The sequence below is a fragment of the Hemicordylus capensis genome, chromosome 8 (assembly GCF_027244095.1).
Source record: "Hemicordylus capensis ecotype Gifberg chromosome 8, rHemCap1.1.pri, whole genome shotgun sequence".
Taxonomy (NCBI): Eukaryota; Metazoa; Chordata; class Lepidosauria; order Squamata; family Cordylidae; genus Hemicordylus; species Hemicordylus capensis.
Window position 1 is genome coordinate 32,181,399 of NC_069664.1, and position 17,425 is coordinate 32,198,823.

Below are 17,425 nucleotides of genomic sequence, written 5' to 3' on the forward strand. Positions count from 1 at the left end.
CACCCTGTGTTTCCAGCCAGGGGCTCAGCCCCGGTTCTTCCGCTCAGAGGGGAGGCCTGGATTCACTCCCACGCCAGGGCAGGATCCAGGAGGCGGCCGCTCCTCATTCCACAGACCAGCCAAAGGGCAGCCACTGCTGGCACCCCGTGGGCTGGGGGCAAAGGCTGCCTCCCTATCAGGGCCTAAGTGTCTCCAAGGGCAGCAGCCACACCCGGTCGGGAGCACAAGGGGACGGGATCCTGCCAGCAGGCAGCAGGGCTCCCCTGGGGTGACTGGAGAGCGCCCAGAGCTGGCCTGTGGTTCCCTGCCCCACCCCTGAAGGTGGCAACAGACACCAAGGCGCAGCCCCGGAAGAGGGCCCAAAGCCGGGCCTGCTGGAAGGGGCCTCTGGGAAGCGCCTCCCTGAGCGGTGCTGCGCAGCTCGCTTGCCCCAGTCGCCGGGAGCGCCATCCTCGGCGCCACTCAGACTGCACGGGCTGAGCTGCCTGCTGAGCCCGCTGCTGGGAGGCACTCAGTCCTTCCAGCGCAAAGCTGTCTGGGCCCAGTGGGCAGGAACAGCCCCCCCCCCCCCCCCGCATGGCCCCAGCGTTTCAAGGAGGCTGAGCCAAAGAGGAGCACTGCTCTCCTGGGGAGCGGGGGGTGCCCCCCAGACCAAGGCTGCCTGGCCAGAATACTCTGCCTCCGTGCTGCAGCTGAGGGGCCCCCACCGGGGCAGACTGCGTCCCACTCCCGGGCAGAGCCCGGCCTTACCTCGGCAGGGCGCCTTGTTCCGGCTGAAGGCAGCCGCGGGTTGCTGCTGCTGCTGCTGCTGCCTGTAATGGTGCATCCCCAACTCCTGCTCGTGCTTCGCCGTCCCAAAGGCCGAGTCCGGGCCCCCCGGCCCCACTGTGCTCAAGAGCAGCGGAGTCTCGTGGCAAGCGTCGCCCCGCCTGTCTAGAAAGCCGCCCCTCTCCCCCCGCTCACACACACAGTCCGCGGCCTCTTCCTCCATGCTCTCCGAGTGGGCCAGGGGGGGCTGCTGGTGGGGGCTGTAGCCGGGGGCCGGGCCCGGCTGGATACATTCGTGCACCCGCACCTTGAGGAGGTGCTGGGGGCTGGTGTGGGGGTGGTGGTGGGGGTGGGGGTGCGGGTGGTAGGGGGCGTCCGTGTTCTGGTAAGGCAAGGCCAGTGCCTGGCGCTCCGACAGTTTCTGGGCCAGGTGGCTGCTGACCGCGTGGCCCGTCTCCCCCTGGCTCATGTGCCGGAAGAGCTCCTGGAACTCCTGCTGCTGCTGCTGCTGCCGCCGCTTGATCAGCTGGGCCAGCTCCGCCTGGGGCAGCCGCAGGTCCCCGTGGCCCGTGAGCGAGTGCCGGGGCGAGAGCAGCCCCTGCAGGATGTGAGGGACCTGCTGGTGCCGGCTGTAGTCCGGCGGGGTGGGAGAGAGCAGGGCCTGCTGCAGGGCCGAGGCGGCTGCGTAGTGCTGCTGCTGCTGCTGCTGCTGCTGCTGCTGCTGCTGGGCGCTCGGGGGGAAGGCGGGGAACTGCTCCAGCAGGGGGACCTTCAGTGCCTGCGTCGCAGGGAAGCCCACCACGGCGGCGGCGGCGGCGGCGGCTGCTGACGGGCTGTAGCCACTCGGAGGGCCCCGGCCCTGCTCTGGAAAGAGGTGGGGGTGCAGGTGCACCTGCTCGTAGCCAGTGGAGGGATACCTGTGCGGACTGGGCGGGAGAGAGGCAGGCGCTTGAGAGGGGCAGGGCAGGGCGGCCAGGGCTCCAGCGGGGGCCAGGAAGACCGCCCTCCACACACAGGGCTCGGCTCCTCCCACGCCCCTTTGCAAGCGGGCTGAGCGAGCGGCCATCCCCAGCAGGCCCACCCCGCAGAAACAGCTCCCCGCCCTACCTGTGAGGCTCGGCACTGTCCGCACTGAGCTGCTTGGAGAGGGGCCGGTGCCCGTACGTCAGGGAGGCCATCAGGCTGGCCCGGTGGTGCATCTGCAGCTGGCTGGCACTGGGGGCGATGGGCACGCCCCGCCCTGCCTGCAGGAGGCCAGCCCCGCCGCCCAGGTCGCCCGGCTCCTGCACCTGGAGGGTGACCGGCTGGCCTGGCACTGGCTGCGACATGCCCAGGCAGGAGAGGGCCACGGCGGGGGGCGGGGAGCAGCTTCCGGACTGCTGGAAGAGGGCGCCGTGGGGGGGAGGCATCCCCTGGAACTGCGGCTGGGAGGCGGCACCTGCAAGGAGCACCACACGCCCAGTTACTGGCACACACGGGCGGGGGGGGGGGAATTTGTTCCCTGCCCCCAACCGCTGAGTGCACGGGAGGTTACTCGTCGCTCAGCCCTGGGACGCTGGGCTCAAGTGGAGCCATGGGGCGGGGGCGGGGGCGGGGGGTTCCCCACAGGCCAGCTGCCTGCAGCGCCCCAGGAGGGAGCTCGGCGGGGAAGAGGAGCCGGGTCCTGAGCACCCTCGAGCGGCCTGCCAGCGCCAGACACTTACCGTGGCTCTGCAGCATGTTGCTGCTGCTGCTGCTGCTGCTGCTGGCAGGAGGGGAGCTGCTCTCCGTCTGCCTGAAGAGGTGGTTGCTGGGGTGGTTGGGGGGAGGGCTGGAGGGCTGGATCCGCAACCTGCGAGCGCACGTGCGCACACACACACACACACACACACACACACACACACACAGCCAGCGTGTCAGAAGCAGGTGCCCTCGGCCCCTCAAGAGGGTTGCCAGCACAGGGCTGGCCGAGAGGAAGAAGGGCCGCGGCTCCGTCCCTGGGAGGGCGAGGCAGGCGGCTCCCAAGCAAGGGGACCTTCTCGGCCACACTGCCAGCAACAAGGGTGGCAGCACACCCAGGCAAGGCCCGCCAAGGAGGGAGGGAGGGAGGGAGGGGGCTGGCCTGGCTGGGCCCAAGCCGCCTCCTCCACCCCACGCCTCGGAGACCAAGCGGGGCCAGGCGGCCCTCCAAGCTGAAGGCAGCGGAGAAGAGCCGCCAGCGCCCACCCCCCAGCCCGGGCTCCCCCCTCCACAGCCCACCCACTGAAAGTGGCCTCCCTGCCAGGGAGCCTCTTTTGGAAAGGGAGGCAAGGCCAGAGTCCCCCCCGCCCCCCCCCCCAGGCAGTCCGCCCCATGGCTCAGCGGCGCCTTCTCTCTCCAGAAGAGCTGCTGCTCCGCCAAGCGCTGGGGCCTCCCCGCACGGCGCCCTTCTCCTCCTTCCTGGCCCAAGCATGCCCCCCCCCGCCGCCCCCAGATGCAGCAGGGCCAGCGGAGGCAGAGCCAAGGGCCCGCACCGCTCTTGCCTCGGGCTGCTGCCCTGCAGGCCCCCAGGGGCCCGGCCCTCTCCCCCACTGGCTTACCTCTGGAGCTGGTGAGTGAGCAGAGCCGGCTGGTTTTCTCCTGGAGCTGGCAGTGGTGGGGAGGGCTGAGGAGGGCGGACACAATCCTGCACGGGGCACCGGAGGGGAGGCAGCAGGAGGTCAGTTGTGGTATCTGCAGCCCCCAAGCTGGGGACACCCAGCCCCACAGCAGCCCCACTGTGCAACAACCCCCCCCCCCAGCACTTCGGCTTCTGGGCTGCCCAAGCTTTTAGCGCGCCAGTACCTGGATCTGATGCTGGAGGATCTGCTGGTGCTGCTCCTGCTGGTACAAGATGTGCTGCTGCTGGGTCTTCTCCCGGGTCCTCTCGTCCATGTGCCCTCCGTACATCTTCTGGAGCTGCTCACACTCCTGCAACCAGCAGGGGGAGCTTTGCTGCACGGGGCCCAGCCAAGGGCAGCCAGAGGGGGGCGCTGCACAGGCAGGCCCCCCTCCACTTCTTTGGGGGCCCCAGGGGAACCAGCACCCAGGGCAGCTCTGGGGTGGCCCCCAATTTCCCAACATGCTGCTTCAGGCAGATCCGTGGGCCTTGAGCATTCCCGGGTCCCCCTCTCGGACACAAGCCGTGGGGCACGCCAAATCCCCTCCTCCAAACAGGCTTCATCGTCTCCTCTTCCCTCGAAGATGGGGGGGGGGCTGCAGTGCTGTGAAGGGAGGAGGGAAGGACACTCCCCACCCCCTTCCCACGAGGCACGGCAAGGACACGGGCTGAAGGCCACGCTGGCTTGCCGGAGAGGCGAACTCCACCCCACAGACTCGGCTGCCTGTCCACAGCGCAGCCTGGCCCAAGAGCAAGAGGCACGACACAACCCCACGACGGGGGCCTGGAGCTCAGAGCTGCCCGGCCGGCTTCTGCCCCCCTCCCCCCCCCCGGGACTCCCCGCTCTACCTGCTGGAGCTGCTTGATGCTGCTGTGGTTGCCCATCTTCTCCAGCTGGGCCTTGAAGGCCTGGATGCTGGCGGCCCCATCCGAGAAGCGGCGGACTGGAGAGAAGCGCTCCGTGGGCAGGTGCAGGGTGTTGGAGTCCTTGTAGATGTAGCTGCGCATGCACACAGACACAGACACAGACACAGAGGGGAGCGGGTCAGAGGCCCGGGGTCAACAGCCAGAGGCGCCCACCAAGCCTGGCCTGGCCCCCTCTCTGAGCCACAAGAGCCACTTCGGGGGGCACCAGCTGGTGTAGGCCGGAGGCGGAAACTGGCAAATCTGCTTCAGCACCTGCTGACTCCCAAGTCGCTCGGCTGCCTCCCCCACTTGGCATCTGGGCTCCTGCAAAGCCTGTGCAGAGAAAGGGGGCCAGCCCCAAACGGGGGGGCAGCACCAGTGTGTCACTGTTGCGATAAACCCTTGGGGGGAGGCCAGAAGAAACGGCCCAGGAGGGGGTCCCCGGCAGGGGCCCAGAGCCTCTGAGGGGGGTCTGCAGAGGAGGGGCTCCGTGTCCCCCCACTCCCCTCTGCTGCCCATCGGAGAAGAGGCCGCGAGGTGCAGCCAGCCTCCGGAGTGCCACGAAAAGGTGCCCAGTGGAAGCAGCAGCAAGTGGCCGGAGTTGTGCCCAGGGAGAGCTCCAGAGCAGCAGACTCCAGGCTGGAGGAAGGCCTGGGAGGGGAGGGCTGGGCAGCGGAGGGGGAGGAAGACCGGCCAGCGGCACAGGGCCTGCTCAACAGCTCCCCTCTGCAGGCAGCAGCTCACCGGGACGCCCACCAGCAGGGGCCCCGCGCCTGCCAGGCAGGAGAGCTGCGTGAGAGCCGGGCATGGGCAGAGCGACCCAGAGACACTTGGAGGAGGAGGAGGAGGAGAGCCAGGCTGCTTGGAGTCGCTCCCTCCCCTGCGCAAGGACCTGCCGGGGCTGGCTCCGCTCCAGGGTGCCCCGGGACATGTGCAGAGTGCAGTCTTCCACAGTCCCTCCCCCAGCCCAGAGCAGTGCAGGAGGCCTCTCCCTGGAGGACTTCCGCGGCCTCAGCCAGGACCCTCCCCTCGTGGAGCCCCTCTCCGGGCACACGGCTGTCAGCAGCCGGCCAAGCCCCCACACAGCCCTCCCCACGGAGGCAGCCCCCAACCAGAGACACCCGTCCCCAGGGGAACAGCAGGCCGCTCTCCAGACCCCGCTCTGGGCACCAGGCCAGGTGGGCTTTGCTGAAGGGCAAGGGGCTTCCTGTCGGGCCAAGCGGGGCGCCTCCTCTCCCTGCTCCTGCTCCTGCTGGACAGACACGCCCTCCGTGTCTCCAAGGGGGGCCGCCTTCCTCTCCGCGCCCCCCCCCCCAGCCCTGCCCAATGCAGGCGCCTGGCTGGTCTCCCAGGGAAGCAACCAGCTCCCCAGCATCCGCGGTGCCCTTTCGTGGGGGTGGGGTGGGGGGAGCACCGGCGGCCTAGTGAGGCTTCTGAGGGGACTTCAGTCTGGGGAGCCACGCTGGAGGATGCCTGGGCTGGTGGCTCGAGGACAGGGAGCAGCAGCCAGCTGTGTGCCAGCAGCCACAGCAGAGCCCGGGCAGAGGGAGCCGCAGGAGCCGGGGGGGGGGACTTTGCCCCGAGAGGCGGCACTTCCCAGCCAGCCGGCAGGAGCCGTGGGGCTGAGGAGCCGCCTGCTCCCGAGGGAGGGCTCTGCGGACTCAGCGGCCTGCTGCGGCCCCTGGGCCAGGTCACCTGGGCCGGGGCTCCTGCTTGGCCGCAGAGGCAGGAGAGGCTTATCTCCGGGGCGCGCTCCGGTTGCTCCAGCGTGGCGCCAGCAGGGCCTCAGCCCGCTCAGAGTCCAGCTGCTCCGGCTGCTGACGTCACCACCCAGCTCAGCAGGCGGCATCTCGTGATGGGCAGCAGCAGCAGCAGCAGCAACGGGCTTGCAAGCCGGGGAAGAGGGGAGATGCAACCCCTCTTGCTGGGGCAGGAGGCAGGGGGGGGCCTCAACCTGCGGGAGCCCAGGACCCTCTGTGCCCCAGGGCAGGAGCCTCTTTCCCAACAGACAAAGGCCCTGGCCCTGGCAGCAGCAGAGGCAGGCACGGCCTGCTCCGGTGCCAGGGCTGTGGGCACTTGGGAGGCCCTCCTCCAAGGGCGGTGAGGGGGAGGGAGCCCCCTGTGCCTCCCCAGGCAGGGAAAGGCAAGGCCCCAGAGCTGCCGGGGGCGGGGGGGGGATCCCCTCCGCAGGATGCCTGGTGGGGATTGTTCCCACCAGGAGGAACAATCCCGCTGCCAGCTCCCTGATCCCTGACCATCTCACAGGATGGGCCAGAGGCGGCTGGCCTCCAGCTCATTCCCAGCTCACGGCCCCCCCAATCAATCCAGCCAGAGCGGGCTTGGGGGTTGCTAGCCGGGGAGGTGGGGGGGGGCAGACTGTGCCCACAGCTTTGCTTCACCCCCCCCCGGGAGGGGTCCTGCTGCTCTCTTGCTAGCAGCTGGCCCTGCCCTCTGCTCATCTCCAGGCACGGGCAGGTGGGGGCAAACGCCTCCCTGCCCCAGCGGGGGCGCTCTGCCCTGCTCAGGGCCCCTGGCGCAGAGCTGCCCAAGCGGCCGGTGCCACTACTCACCGGTGCTGGTCGGGTGCCAGGTGTGATGCCCGGGAGCGGAAGGGCTGCTGTCCCAGCTGCCTCTGCAAGTCGGGCGGGATTTCCGCAGTGGGGTTGGTCATGGCCAGTGTGTGCCTTTTGGACCTATTGGCCAAGTATCTGCAACAAGCAGGAGCACATTTGGTGAGGGCGGGGGGCGGAGGCGAGGGGGTGTGGCCCGGAGCACTCCAAAGGGGGAGCAAGAGCGGGGGGGGCGCTGCCCAGCTCTCTCCAAAGTTTCTTGATGGGAGCTGGGGCAGGGGAGAGGAGGTGTCTGCCCCTCTGGGTCAAGGGCAACTCTGGAGAAAGCAGGAATGCCAGTCCCCACGGAGACTCAAGCAAAGCGAGTGGGTTAGAGCAGGCCCCAAAGGATGCAGCAGCTGCAAGGGGGGGGGAGAGGAGGAGACTCCTCATGGGGGGAGGGAGGGGAAGCACTGGGGCTACCTTGACTCCAGCACCCCCCGAGTCCCCAAAACCAAGGGGCTGACTCCGGGAAGAGAAGCAGGCTGGAGCAGGAAGTGGCCCTTTTTGGGGGGGGTGCACGCAAATGTCAAGATTCAAGATGGGGCAAGTCGCCTCTGCCTTGAAGAATGGCCCTGAGGAAAGAATTTCCACAGGAGCCACTTCTCCCAGCACAGGGTGGCGGTCGGGGAAGAAGCTGCATTTGCAGAAGATTTCTGCCTGTACATCAACTCAGGTCAGGGCTCCAGAAGCTCCAAGGTTGGGGAGCTGTGCACCAAGAAGGAAGGGCTCCCTCTCCTCCTCCCTCCAAGAGCCAGATCCTGCATGCGGGTCGGACTTCCTGGTGGAGCCCATTTTGCAAAGGGTCTGGCTCAGGGGGGCAGGGAGAGAAGTGACAGTCATGGCAACCCACAGGGCTCCAGAGGGGAGCTTGTGGCCCGCTGGCATCAGCACCGGCACCGTCTGCTCAGGCGGAGAGAGGGGCGTGGCCCGGAGAGCGCAGCGTCTGCTGTGGGCCAAGAGCTGTCCGTCCCAGGCCTCTGGGGCCCAACCCGGCCATGCGCACCACCGCACACCATCCGCAGGCTTGTGAGGCCAGAGCGAGCCAGCGGCTTCCTCTCAAAGCCAGAGACAGCCAGTGGCCACCCCAGCCCTTGGGGAAGGAGAGCAGCTGCTCCTCACACAGGGTGTCTCCTGGGTAGGCCAGGCTTTGCATCCAGCCCCACGGACACACTGCGGGCTCTTCCGGCCTGATGGGAGGCCTGATCGGGAGGGAGGGGCTTGGGCCCAGCCACGCCAGCGGATGCCCAGGTCTCTGACTTCTAGCCTGACCCAAGGAGAAGCAACCAAGGAGCCCCAGCCCCCTGGCAGGAGACCTGCGTGGCACGCACAAGGCCCAAAGAGCAGCCCCTGGCAGCCCCAGAGAAGTCTCAGGAAGAGGGCAGGGACAGCGCCTCCTCGGCTTGAGACCTGGGAGAGCCGCCGTCAGCCCCAAGGTCACGGGTTTGTGTGGAGGCACGTACAAGGATCCCGGGCCAGAGGTCAGGAAAGGCCTCCCAGAGGCATCCTTCGGAAGGGCGTGTGCTCCCCATGGAATGGCCCAAGGGCCGTCCAGTCAGAAGGAGGTGCCCCCTTCCTCTCTCACCCATCATACAACTCCTCCAGGGGGAACAGAGAGCCGGGGAGGAGCCTCTATCCTGCCCAGGGGGGGCAGCTGGCCCAGGCAGGACGCTCCTTTTCTAGCTCAGTCTTCCTGCGGCCTTGCCAGATGACAGCCCAGCGCCCCCAACCCCACTCCCTTGCCGCCGCCTCCCTCCTCCAGAGGGCACCTGCCCACGGCAAGCCCTGCGGCCCCTGCAAGCAAGAGCAGGAAGGCTGGCCGCTCTGGGAAGGGCGTGCGATGCTCCGGCGGGCCGGGGGAACACCAGGAGCTGCTTCCAAGGCACGGGGCGTGCAAGGAGGAGGACGCGACAGCCAGCTCTACAGCAGCGTGGCCAGAAGGCCAGGCTGCTGTGCACCTCTGGGCCGAGCAGCTGCCCTCCGCTCTGAGCCCCAGGCGCATCAGGGTGGGCGGAAGGAGGTTAGTGGGGAGGCCAGGAGCGGGAACGGGAGCAAGGCACAGCAGCAGTGGCGGCGGCGGCAGCAGGGTCCACACAGAGCACCGGCTCCCAGGGAAGCAGCAGAGGCGAAGCAGAAACCACAAGCCACCCGGCCACCTTTGTGACCATCCCAGCAGCTGCCGGTGAAGGCCCCTCCGGCGGGCGGCCCCAGCAGGAGTTACCTCTGCACGGCTTCCTGGTCAGGCTCGCCGTCCGAGCTCTCCTCATCCACAGGGGTCACTGCAGGCACTGCCTGGAGGGAGAAGACAGCGGGGGGCTCGGTTCTGCACAGGGGGGGGGCTGCAGAGACACCCCAGAGCCCCCCCCCCCAGGCCTGTGCCAGGCTGGCCTGCTGCTACTTACTGGCGTCATGCTAACGAGTGGAGAAGGGCCCCGCGGACGCTTCAGCAGCTGTTGTGCGTGGAGCTGGATATTGGCTCCTCCGTCGGAGGCCCGGCGCCCAAGCGGCCCCATCCCGTTCAGCAGCTGCAGGGTCGGGGGCTGCAGCAAGGACTGCTCCTGCAAGGAAACAGCCCACGTCTCTGCCAGCTCCTCCAGGCCAGGCCCCAGACAGCGGGGCAGCGGCTGCTGCTTCTCCTCCTCCTCCAGGAGGCAGGGCTGGATCCCCGCGCTGGGCCACTTGGGGGAGGGCCTGCCCTGCCCACGGGCTGTCCTGGCTGGCCCCACCAAGGGCCAGGAGTCGGCAGCCAGGGCACTGCGCCCAGAGAGTCCCCCTCCCTGCCCCCTCCCCCCCGCCTCTGCCCTCCATACCTTGTACTCCAGCTGGCCAGTCGGCTGCAGGTGCTGCATGGGAAGCATGTTGGCGGCCATGTTCATGTTTGGTGCCACCTGCAGGAATGGGGCCTGCGGTGTGATGCGTGGGAAGCCCGGGAGGAGCTTCTGGAGATCTTCCATCACCTCCGTGCTGCAAACACAGGCCACACCGCTCAAGAGACCACCCAGCAATCTCGCTTCTCTGCTCATGCGCTGGGCACCGTTCCCAGCACCAAAGAGACGTCTGCACATCCCTCCCCTGCGCCAAGCGCCTGAGGGGACGGGCAGCGCACTGGGCCGCCATGGAAGTGGAGCCAGACGCCCCAAGGGCAGAGCCGGTGCTGGGCGGCAAGGGAGGCAGCAGCCGGGTCCTTGCGCCAAAGGGCTGCAAGAAGAGAGGAGGGCTTGTGGGGCTGACGGGTCCCCTGCCGGCAGGCGGACTCACCGCGGGTCGGCCACTCCCACTGTGTGCCTCCTCATGGAGAGGTAGCGGACCAGAGCTTCGGGGGAAGGCTCTTCGCCCTCGTCGCTATCCAGGTTCATGGCCCCATCCGTCTAGGGCAGGAACACAGAGAGGGTTGCAAAGAGAAGCAGAAGGGAAGGGAAGGGTCGGGGAGGGAGGGGGGCAGCCAGAGAGCCGCTTACCTCCACTATTTGGTTCTCCGGGTTGATGAGCTGCACCTGCGGGACGCTGAGGCTCACCATGTTCCCCACCGGCTCTGCCTGCAAAGCGGAAGGAAGCCAGACTGTGCAGAAGGCCTCTGGCCTCGGGGGCCAGCCGCCCACGTCTCCCCAGGAGGCTGCAGGTGCTGCCCAGCACTGCAGCCACAGAAGGCCCTGGCTCGCCTGACATCAGGCCCAAGAGAGGCCCCTTCAAAGAGGCTGGCTCCAGAGCTGCTGCAGCTTCTTAGAGAGCAGACCGAGCTCCGGATCGGGACTTTCCCGGTTCGAGTCTCACCGCTGAGGCGGCCAGAGGCAAGCTGCTCCCTCTCCGCCTCAGCTGCAAGCTGAGGACAGCTATATTCGCCTGCCTTGCAAGGAGAGCAACACAGTAACACACGTGGAGCACTTCTGCTGCTTCTTTTTGTTTTTTGCATTTCTATCCCGCTCTTCCTCTGAGTAGCTCAGAGCGGTGTACATGCTCATTTCTATCCACACAACAACCCTGTGTGGTAGGTTCGGCTGAGAGATACATGACCGGCCCAGAGTCACCCAGGGAGTTTCATGGTTGAATGGGGATTCGAACTCGGGTCTTCACGGTCCTAGTCCAACACTCTAACCACTACGCTGGCTCTCCTTGGCTTCCAAAGAGCGATACAAACGCCAAGATAAATTCCCAGAACAAAGAGGCGCTAACGACCACTTGCATTCTTCTAAAAGAAGGGGGAGGGGGTGGGGGTGGGCTCCCCCAAGGCCTGGTGCGATCAGCAGCAGCAGCAGCGAGGTGCCTAGGGAGGGGAGAGGCGCCAGCAAGCACCAGGCAGGGATGCCCAAGGCAGCCTTGCCCCAGCCCGGGCGTGGTGCTCTTCCGACTCCAGCGGAGGCCCCCGGCTCCCCTGCCTAGAGGCCCCCTTGCTCTGCACTGGGGACAGGCATTCCCTGGCGACCGGCGGGGCTTGCGGAAGGGCGGGCGGGCGGCCCCCTGGGACGGCTCTAAGGAGGTGCCCCGCCACGGAGCCGCACGCCCAGCACACACAAGACGGACCTGGCCGCTGGCCGCTGGCGTCGGGAAGGCCACGGTCCGGGGGACGCTGGGCAGGGTGGCAACGCGCAGGTTCTTGTGGCGCTTCAGCCGGTCACAAAGCAAGCTGTAGATGGCGCTGTAGTGATCGTAGGCGTCCGACCGCAGGGACTGGAAGGCAAGGAGGCGAGACGTCACCTTTCCCCTGCCCGGTGGGCGAGCCGCTGCGTGTGCCCGGCAGGCCCCGCCGCCACCACTACCTGCAGGGTGCGCTCCTTGTCCAGCCCCATCTCGGCCATGGCCAGCAGCACGTCTTCGTTCAGGGGCTCCACCTGCCTCTCCACTTTCAAGTGCCGACACTCCGCTATTAGCTGGAAGGCACAAGGACCGGTCAGTTGTGGCCAGCCCTGGAACCAGGCAAGGCCCGCGAGGTTCTGGGGAGCTCCCAGCCGAGGAAGAGGACGGCCAGGCACCCTGTGCCCAGAGAGGGGGATCCAGCCAGGGAGCAGCAGAGAGGAGGCCGGCTGCAGGAGCCACAACAAGCCCCCCCCCCCCCCGCTCGACTGTGGCCCCAGGGACAGCAGGCCCCCAGCGTGCAGAGGGCTCCCCTCCAGGCAGCCATTTTGAAGACATGGAGGCAGCAGCCGAGGCAGGAGTCTGCGCCCTGCCCCGCTCTCGCTGCCCCTCCCCAACAGACCCCAGCCACGCTCCGCACCCCAGCACTAACTCCCCACCCCCGGCACGTCCCCTCCTGCGCCAACTACTTCCTGCAAGCTAAATGCATCCTGCCAAGACACAAAAAGGCCCCCTTCTAGTAAGGCTGGCACACAGTGCGTGTGCCCATGTCGGTGCACGATCCAAAAGCCCTTGCCTCAGCATCGGGACTCCTCAGAGCTCAGCCGCCCCACCTCGTGCACCGAGCCGAGAGCCACAAGGCCCACCCACAGGCCCGCCAACATACTCACCGTATCGAACTCGGCATCCCCCTCGCCCAGCTTCATCCACTTGTGCTTGCAGATCTGCTCCATGGAGAGGCGCCTGCTCGGCTCCAGCACCAGCATGTGGCGGATCAGGTGCTCGCACTCTGCAAGAGAGCAGCAGCAGCAGCAGCAGCAGGCTGAGGCGTCTGGGAGATGGAGCGGGGCCTGCCACGTGCAGTGCCTCTGCCCAGAGAGCTCTTCAGCAGCCAAGAGTACATGCTGCTGTAGACACCAAATCCCCCCCCTCCCCAGCCCATGCAAGACCTCGGTCTTGCTGCTCCCTCAAGGCCACCCATTCCAAGCCCCACTGCTTTCTTGTGATGGCAAGAGCCACCAGCCTCACAAAGACCCAAGACTTTGGCCATGCACAGGAGGAGGCCTGGTCTCGCAACCAGGCACAGCCGTGGCCAGCAGGCAGCTGCTTTTTAAACTGCCCCATCAGCAGAGACACTGTTCAGCATCTGCTTCCAGCTAGGCTCATTGGTTGGACAGCTTCCCTGAAGGGGTCCACCAAGGAGGATTCAGACAAGAGCCAGAAGGATGACATGGGGCCCCGAAGACCAATCCGCAAGGAGGAAAGACTTGAGGAATAAGACGGGCTTCGTCTACAGGCACAGTTCCTAGCAGGACTAGGCTGACCAGTCAGAAAGCAGACCAAGAGATGCCAGGCCCCAGGAAGTCCTGAGTCTAAGAGCACAGAAGGGAGCCTGAGGAAGCACATTCAGAAAGCTCCTCACTGGAAGAGCCGCTCAGCAGTCAAGCAAGCAGGCAAGGGAGATGGGAGTGGTGAAGCCATCCTCGTAAGAAGCCTGAATCCCGGAATGGGCAGCAGGGCAGGGGGCGCAATCTTCCACATCAAGGGTTGTGCACAAAGAGTAACAGGAGCAAGTCCCACCAGAGCCCCTCTGGGGCACGGAGCCACAGTTGCACTCCTTCGGCTCTGTGAACTGCCTTGAGAACTTGTCCTAGTCAAGGGATGCAAACCGCTGGACAAGTGCAGAGATCTTCATGGACGGCCCTAAGACCACACACACCCAAGCGGTCAAGGAAGCCCAGACAGCAGGTGCAGAAGCCAGCTGTGCAGCCCAGCCCCAGGCGGGCAGCTTCCAACCTTCCCACCCCCTTTTCCTGCCACACAGGAGAGAAGACTTCAAGGAGGGCTTTAGTGCTGGGGAGGAGGAGGAGGAGGAGGCGGCCACTCAGTCTCGGAAGCAGCTGCTCATTGGAAACAGGAGTCTTGCTCTGCCTCCACACAACTCTGAAGGCTCCAGCTGGCTGGGCTGATGTCCCAGCAGCTGCTGGCCAGGGCTGACTTGAAAGGCCTCTAGTGGGGCTGCCAGGCAAGACCTCCTGGGTCCAGGACCAGGGCAAGAGGGCCGAAGAGCCCCGGCCAGGGGAGCAACAATCAAAGCAGGAGTCACAGCAACTTTGTCCCATCTCATCTGGTGTCTGAGCATTGCTCTCCACATCCGTGCCAAGGAAGACCCTGTGACTCTTCAGGCTGTGCCAGCTCACAGGCTCAGTTCCGTGTCCCACTCCATTCGGCACTGGTCAGACCTCACTGGGAATCCCAAGGCCACTTTGGAGCCCCACATTTTAAGACAGACGCTGATAAACTGGAAGGGGCTCCGAGGAGGTCTGGAATGGTGAGGGGGCTGGAAATCAAGTCCTCTGAGGAACAGCTGAAGGGGCTGGGTGTGTTTTAGTCTGGAGAAGAGGGGACGGGGGAGACAGATTCGTGACAGATTCGGGGCTCCAAAACTGACAGTTGGGGGGGCCCCTTCGGCTGCTCTCCTGACAAAGGGCCTTTCTTCCCAGAGCCGGTTCAGACGAGAGGTCGGGAAGGATTTCCTAGCAGTCAGAGCTGTTAGACAGTGAGGGAGTCTGCCTCGTGCAGTCGTGGGCTCTAGTTCGTGAGAGGCCTTCAAGAGAGGCTGGTCAGAGCCGCTCCGAGGAGCTTCCGGCACCAAGCAGGGGCCAGGACGAGAAGAGGCCTCCAAGGTCCCTTCCGGCTCTAGCATTCTGCCATGTTATGATTCCACTGTATGGCATTTGCGAAAATTGGATACTCTGCAGAACTAGCTAGGGAGGGAAGCTCTTTCCCTCCCAAAGCATCCCAGTCCCTCAGACATCTGCTCGACAGTCTCTCTGCCAGAGCTGGGCATATGCTCACTGTGTGGGGCTGCGGCAGGTCCCTCTCTTGCCTCACTGCCAAACAGGTCTCTGAAACCGGCTGACTTTTAAAAGAGTCTTATGCTGCGCTGCACTGCTGGTGATCAAGGGGCCAAGAGTTCCACTTCATAGGGCCCACTAGAAATCTGCAGTCAGTTCTACATAGCGCTGCAGTGGGCTGAAACATTCATGCCCTGCTAGTTGGCAGTCACAAGGTGGCCATCTCCTCAGAAGGAGGGAGAAGAGCCCAGCTTGCTGGGTGGGCCTTCCTTTGCCCCTTACAACTGAGAGAGCCAGCGAGGTGTAGTGGTTAGAGTGCTGGACTAGGACCAGGGAGACCCGAGTTCAAATCCCCCTTCAGGCATGAGACTTGCTGGTTGACTCTGGGCCAGTCACATCTCTCTCAGCCTAACCTACTTCACAGGGTTGTTGTGAGGAGAAACTTAAGCATGTAGTACACCGCTCTGGGCTCCTTGGAGGAAGAGCGGGATATAAAATGTAAATAATCATAAATAATAATTGCAACTGGAGAGCAGGCAAGTCCAATGAAGCACCCACCCCATTCCCAACATGTACGAGCTGTCTGGGCTTCTTCTGTGAGGACCTCTCGCCCTCCTCTTCCTCAAACACCTAAGAACGGCTCACGGTTCTCCTGCCTGACCTGGCCAGGGTCAGGGAAAGCAGACGCCTGCTCTGCCATCTTCCCTCTCTGCAGACACAGCGATTCAGGCAAGCCGCCCATTTCTGCAAACAAGCCTCTCTCGGGGGCCTCCCCTCTGCCAGCAGCAGCCTGGAAGGGGGATCACAGCAGGTTCGGGGAAGAAAATGCCAGCCGGCTGGCTTTCCAGCTGAAGCCGTTTGTCCTCTCATGAAAAGAGAAAAACCTGTCACTGAAATCTAGCTGCAGCATCCAGGGCTCAGCAGCCCTGGTGGTGCCTTGGTCTGTCTGTCCTGGGAAGGGGGGGGGGGGGTTAGGATCTTCTGGCTTCATATTTGCACAGGAAAGGAACAGAAAGCCAACAGAATGCCATCTGCAGCTCCTGTGGAGCAAGCTGGCCAGCCCACCCAGCTTCCAAATATGCCCAAGAGTCCAGCATGTTTTGTATTGAATGTTGTCCTAAAAGCACCATAAAGAGACCTAAATGTTTAGTACAGTATTTTGTATTTTCTATTTCATATTGTAATTTGTCATGTGTTTTAATTGGATGTTTGTATTGCTGTGAGCCACCCAGAGGTGGCTAACAAATAAACAGACTTTATTCATGAGGATGATTCCAGCTTCATCTTGTGCAATCCTGTGAGCTCCACTCCCCCAAAGCAGCCCACTCCTCAGCGGCTCTGCAACGGGATGTGGCTAGTCAATCCACCTGCTCACGCCAGGCAAGGCCAGGCTGCCTAGGAGTGGGGGGCCCCCGTTTTGGAAAGAGTGACAGAAGGTTCTGCATCACCCTGTAGGGCAGACCGCAAACCTGGAGCCCAAAGCAGGCTGCCCAGTCCTTCGGCTCCAGACCCGAGAAGCGAGAAGAGGCAACTTTCCTCCTCGCAGACCACAGGAGAGAGAGGCAGTTGTGTGCCCCTACCTGAGTGCCGGCTCAGGGAGGATGGCAGGGAAAGAGGGAGGCAAGAGGCAAGCTTCGGACGCAGCCATGCTTCGCCACCAGGGAAGTGCCCAGTTGCGTAGCTCCTCAAGAACAGCACAGCTGCCCAACGCAGCCAGTCCAGCATCCACCACCAGCTCTCTCCCTGCTCCTAGGTTAACGGCTGAATAACCAAGGCAGGCACAGCAGCATCCTGTGGGAGACAGACAGACAGCGGGGCCGAGGCCATCCTGCTGAGCGCGAGGCACCTTACCTGTGGACATGAAAAAGGGAATGCGGAACTTCCCACTCAGCACCCTGGCCCGCAGGTTCTGCAGCGTGCTCCCGTCGAAAGGCAGGGCCCCGCAGACCAGCACGTAGAGCACCACGCCGAGGCTCTGCAAGAGACAGGCCACACCCGTCAGGCAGGGCGGGGGTGGCAGCAGCAGCGGCAGGAAGCCAGCCCAAGACAAGAGGCACTCCTCTCTCCAAAGGGGCCAAGCTGACAAGCCTGATGGGTTACTATGGTTAAGGGCATGGGGACCCATCTGGGCCTGCCCCGGGGTGCACTGGCATCAGAAGCCCGCCAGCCAGAGGAGACACTTGCTGCCAGGGCGGAAGAGGGGTCCCCCGCCTACCCAGATGTCCACTTTGGGCCCATCATACTCCTTCCCTTCAAAGAGCTCAGGGGCAGCGTAGGGGGGGCTTCCGCACCAGGTCTTCAGCAGCTGACCAGGAGTGAAGATATTACTGAACCCAAAATCTGGAAAAGGAAGGCAGAGATTCAGCAGCCTCCCAGGGCCACCCATTCCCCCCACAAAAAGCCACCAAGTAACAACTGCAGCAGGGGAGGCAGGCACCAGGTGCAGCTGCACCTGCCAGGATGGAGAGGCCCAGGGCAGTCGGGCGCCCAGCCTGCCCAGCGGCAGAAGCAGCCCCCCGTCAGCCACTGGCCAGCAGTGTCGCACGGCTGCACTCCCTTCCCTGGAAGATGCCTGACCTGCTATCTTAATGTTCAGGTTTACATCCAGGAGCAGATTCTCTGCCTTCAGGTCTCTGTGGACAATGTTGTGGCAGTGGCAGAAATGGACAGCTGCCACAATCTGCTTGAACTTCTTCCGGGCTTCTTTTTCGGCCATCCGCCCATGGGCCACCAGGTGGTCTGCAAGAGACGCGGGGGGAACGGGGGTGGGGGTGAGAAGGGTGGAGTGCCGGCTCTTTCTGGCAGGAAGCAGCACAAGAGGGTGGCAGTGCCGCTGTCTGCCAGGGAGGCGGCCAGCACTCCAGAGCCAATCCAGAGCC

At 64.9% G+C, this 17,425-nt stretch overlaps 1 protein-coding gene across 7 annotated transcripts in view; it reads right to left on the reverse strand.

Moving 5' to 3' along the window:
• SIK3 (SIK family kinase 3) overlaps positions 1 to 17,425 on the reverse strand; it is an 87,105-nt gene that overhangs the window by 3,976 nt on the left and 65,704 nt on the right. For 5 of the 7 annotated variants that reach the window (XM_053269950.1, XM_053269948.1, XM_053269951.1 and 2 more), the window contains 18 exons: positions 17,124 to 17,285; positions 16,762 to 16,886; positions 16,398 to 16,521; positions 12,360 to 12,478; positions 11,655 to 11,765; positions 11,419 to 11,565; positions 10,359 to 10,436; positions 10,159 to 10,268; positions 9,711 to 9,864; positions 9,303 to 9,458; positions 9,122 to 9,192; positions 6,862 to 6,999; positions 4,235 to 4,385; positions 3,571 to 3,696; positions 3,327 to 3,412; positions 2,472 to 2,599; positions 1,876 to 2,206; positions 751 to 1,694 (listed from right to left, as the gene is read on the reverse strand). In XM_053269950.1, coding sequence (XP_053125925.1) covers positions 751 to 1,694; positions 1,876 to 2,206; positions 2,472 to 2,599; positions 3,327 to 3,412; positions 3,571 to 3,696; positions 4,235 to 4,385; positions 6,862 to 6,999; positions 9,122 to 9,192; positions 9,303 to 9,458; positions 9,711 to 9,864; positions 10,159 to 10,268; positions 10,359 to 10,436; positions 11,419 to 11,565; positions 11,655 to 11,765; positions 12,360 to 12,478; positions 16,398 to 16,521; positions 16,762 to 16,886; positions 17,124 to 17,285 — 3,261 coding nt within the window. The remainder of the gene's footprint in view (positions 1 to 750; positions 1,695 to 1,875; positions 2,207 to 2,471; positions 2,600 to 3,326; positions 3,413 to 3,570; positions 3,697 to 4,234; positions 4,386 to 6,861; positions 7,000 to 9,121; positions 9,193 to 9,302; positions 9,459 to 9,710; positions 9,865 to 10,158; positions 10,269 to 10,358; positions 10,437 to 11,418; positions 11,566 to 11,654; positions 11,766 to 12,359; positions 12,479 to 16,397; positions 16,522 to 16,761; positions 16,887 to 17,123; positions 17,286 to 17,425) is intronic. The other 2 variants (XM_053269946.1, XM_053269947.1) reach the window with 2 other exon arrangements.